The sequence below is a fragment of the Clupea harengus genome, unplaced genomic scaffold (assembly GCF_900700415.2).
Source record: "Clupea harengus unplaced genomic scaffold, Ch_v2.0.2, whole genome shotgun sequence".
In the NCBI taxonomy this organism is placed as follows: domain Eukaryota; kingdom Metazoa; phylum Chordata; class Actinopteri; order Clupeiformes; family Clupeidae; genus Clupea; species Clupea harengus.
The window spans coordinates 1,456-5,116 of NW_024880660.1; the positions used below are offsets into that span (position 1 = coordinate 1,456).

At 43.9% G+C, this 3,661-nt stretch overlaps 1 protein-coding gene across 1 annotated transcript; it reads left to right on the plus strand.

Annotated features, from left to right (window-relative positions):
- Positions 1 to 390: 390 nt before the first annotated feature.
- LOC122132540 (probable ATP-dependent RNA helicase DHX37) lies at positions 391 to 3,131 on the plus strand. The gene is made up of 7 exons (XM_042707221.1): positions 391 to 560; positions 836 to 950; positions 1,250 to 1,387; positions 2,017 to 2,111; positions 2,378 to 2,451; positions 2,675 to 2,772; positions 2,926 to 3,131. Exons 1-7 carry the CDS (start codon positions 432 to 434, stop codon positions 3,000 to 3,002), a joined length of 726 nt encoding a protein of 241 aa, XP_042563155.1. The 5' UTR covers positions 391 to 431; the 3' UTR covers positions 3,003 to 3,131.
- Positions 3,132 to 3,661: the final 530 nt, after the last annotated feature.

Consider the following 3,661-nt stretch of genomic DNA (forward strand, 5'->3'; position numbering starts at 1 on the left):
CCAAGTATTAATACATAGGGGTTGAATACCTATTCAAGAAGAATATTTTAGTTTTAAATTATAATTTTTTACAAATAACGTATTTGGCTTTTAGAAGTAAACTACAGCCTAAGTGTTCACAATGACAATACTGATTGGGAAACTATGTGTTCTGTAAAACAGAAAATGGAGATGACTTTCAGGAGGGTTGAATACTTCTGCAAGCTAGAAACACACACATAAAAAACATACACACAGAAACTTTCTTAAGCACGTGTTAATATGTAACATGCTTGTATAGATACTAGAACGCATAAACCACACATGTCCGCATACACTGGACACAGGTTTTCTCACGTTCCCCCTTCTCTGTGTCTCCCTAACGCCCCCCTGTTCTTCCTCCCTCAGTAAATGCTGTGAGCCCTGAGCTGGGAGTGTTTGTGGACAGCAAAATGGCACCCCCTACTGCCGCCCAGGTGCAGTGCATCAGACAGGTGGTGCTGGCAGGACTGGGAGACCACCTGGCCCGGCGTGTCCAATCAGAAGAGATGCTGGACCCCAAATGGGTCAACGGATACAAGGTCTCTGCAGTACACACACACATGTGCTCTCACACAGGCAAGCAGACACACAAACAAAAGGTGGTGCACACATACGCACGCTACTTAAGACTCAGTCACACTCAGACACATGCATAGTTACGTGTGCATGAACGTCTTTATCTACATGATACAGGAGATTCAAATTCAAGCCCCCACACGCTTTTCCTAACAATGCTGATTTTCATTACGCAACCATATGCTTCAGCGACAATGACGTTTGTTCCTTTTTGTCCCTCTGATGTGCCGTATTGCAGACTCCTCTTCTGGATGAGCCTGTGTTCATCCACCCAAGCTCGAACCTCTCCAAGACCCTCCCTCAGTTTGTGGTCTACCAGGAGATCATGGAGACCACAAAAATGTACATGAGAGGTGTGTGGGGGTGGGTGTGGGTGTGTGTCTGCTGTGTGAGTGTGTGTGTGTCAGGAATGTGATAAGCTCTTTGTTTGTCTTTTATGTGTATGGGCTTGCAGTAAAAGAAGGGGTGTGTTTCTTTGTACAACAGGTGTGTGAGGGTATGTGTGTGACTGAGAGAGGGTGGGAGAAGTAGTATATGCCACTTGCTGTTCTTTGTTCTAGGTGTACATAACCAGCCTAGTGTGTTTTCTGCTTAATCACAGGTCTAATCTTGTATAACCTATATGTTTATCTTGTGTGTGTGTCTGTGTTAGGAGTGTGTGCGGTGGAGATGGACTGGGTCCCCAAGCTCCTCCCACAGTACTGCCACTTCAGTGCTCCAGAGGAAAGCCCCGCCCCCTGGTACTGCCCAGCCTCTGGCCGTGTCAGATGCCAATGCCGGAGCACTTTCTGTAAGTGTGTGTGTGCGTGCACATTTATGCCTGTGTCTGCAAAAGTGTGTGTGTGTGAGAGAGAGTATGAATGCATGTAACTGTGTGTTTATGGAAGCGAGGGTGTGTGTTTATGTGGGTTGGTGAGTGAGTGTGTGTGTGTGTGTGTGGGTGGTCTCGGGGTTGGTGGTCTGCGACAGTTTGTGATTTTGTATCTGTTTGAAGGCTCCTTGGTTTATGTTGTGAAAACAAGGGTGTGCTCTGATTTGATGCTTTTCTATCACCGTTATGTTTCACTTAATGGGGACCCTGTGCTGGTGTGTGGTTATGATGCTAAGCAAGGATGTGTATGTTTGCGTGTGTGTATTCATGGGGACACTGTGCTGGTGTGTGGTTATGATTCTAAGCAAGGATATGTGTGTGTTTGTGTGTGTGTGTGTCTGCATGTATAATCTTGTATTAGCCTTAATTCCACTTTGAGATAAAAAAAAAAAATGGTGTGTATGTTACACGGTAGGGGCATACTGTGTGTGTGAGTGATAGAGATGGAGATTGTGTGTCTGTGTGCAAGTGGAGTCAGGGTGCAGTAAAGCTTTTCTGTCACCATCATTGTGGCTCAAAGAATGCTGACTTGAAGTGTGTGTCCACAGTCCGGGTGAACTGGAAGCTGCCTTCTGTTGAAATGGACTACCCAGAGGGGCTTGAGCGGTACAAGCTATTTGCCAAATTCCTACTGGAAGGACAGGTACTGTGTGTGTGTGTGTGTGTGTGTGTGTGTGTGTGTGTGTCTCTCAACGTGCTTGTGTGTGTGTGTGTGTGTGTGTGTGTGTGTGTGTGTGTGTGTGTGTGTGTGTGTGTGTAGATTATATGTAAGAAAGCCTTATTACGATATACTTGCTAATAATGCATCTTAATTCTGATGTGCATTAGCTAGCGTCTCCCACTTGAGGGCCTTTGATGTAGTGTGTATGTTAGAATCTGAAATCTGATTTGGTTTATCGTTTCTCTTAGGTGTGTTCAAAACTAAAGAAGCACCGCAGCTGCCTACTGTCTAGTCCCTCAACCATGCTGAAGACCTGGGCCAAGTAAGGACACACAGATGTGTACACACACACAGACACTTTCCTCTCTCTGTCCTTGCTGCATTTTTTTCTTTCTTTCTTTCTTTCTTTCTTTCTTTCTTTCTTTTTCCCCTCTCCTCTCCTCTCCTCTCCTCATCTCTCTCTCTCTCTCTCTCTCTCTCTCTCTCTCTCTCTGTTTTTATAAAAAAGTGTGTTTATGCATTAACTGGTTATTTTTGTGATGTAGATTACAGCCCCGCACAGAAGCCCTGCTGCAGCAGCTGGTGTCAGAGAAAGTTGACTGTCGAGACACACTGCTATGTACATGGAAGAAAAACCAGAAGTGTACGTTTTTGTGTGTGTGCGCGTGCTTGCATGTTCGTGACTTTAATTTCTTTGTAATAAAATCTGATTTAAAATAACGATTCGTCCAAACTTTGCTCTTTCTCTTTCTTTCTTTCTTTCTTTCTTTCTTTCTTTCTGTCTTTCTGTCTTTAGATCTCCTGTCAGCATTTTGTCAGTGGATTCCAGAATCCCTTCATGAGGATGTGGCAAAGTTCTGGCCTCCCCTCTGACACACACACACACACACACACACACAATTGTCTGTACTGCCTTTGTTTATCTGTAAGTGAAAATCATGAAGAGTGTTTTTCTTTAAAGTGTTTGTTGAAGGCAATAAACACTCACTTTTTACCCAGCAACGTTTCCATGCACCTTTATTGTCTGTTCTGTGTTGAGTGTGGTATTTTGGATGGAGATTTTGTCTGTGTATGTGTGTGTGTGTGTGTGTTTGAGTACCGTAGATGTGCGTGGTACACTCAGACCCTCAACCACATTGGTAGACACTTCAAGCAAGCAAACTCAAGCAAGAGCCAACGTAGTTGTAAGTCATATACTTATGACCATCTCCGATTATCAGCCATTTGTTGTTTTGTGTTATCATGTGTCAATACCCTATTCTTAGAGTCTGTGTGTCTGTTTTTTTTCACAGTTAGACACTAATATGATCAGGCAACCTTTTCTACAGGCTTACATGGCTACTGCCCTTCAATGGCTGACTCTCACTGGGTCACGTATGTGCTTTCCTGGGTTGAAAGGGATACCCAAAGCCAAACTGGTGTTCCTCTGTGACTAAAAGTAAGATTATCTATCTGCCCCGAGTCACAAATGGTCAGTGTCCAAGTTCATTGTCTAAGTCACATCATTTAGAAGATAGTAAAATGTAAATAAA

What these genes read in the sequence shown, in the direction of transcription:
- LOC122132540 (XM_042707221.1), top strand. Translation starts at nt 432, where the DNA reads ATGGCACCCCCTACTGCCGCCCAGGTGCAGTGCATCAGACAGGTGGTG. An exon ending in AATTCCTACTGGAAGGACAG is followed by an intron (nt 2,112 to 2,377) that starts GTACTGTGTGTG and finishes CGTTTCTCTTAG; the next exon opens with GTGTGTTCAAAACTAAAGAA. An exon ending in ATGCTGAAGACCTGGGCCAA is followed by an intron (nt 2,452 to 2,674) that starts GTAAGGACACAC and finishes TTTGTGATGTAG; the next exon opens with ATTACAGCCCCGCACAGAAG.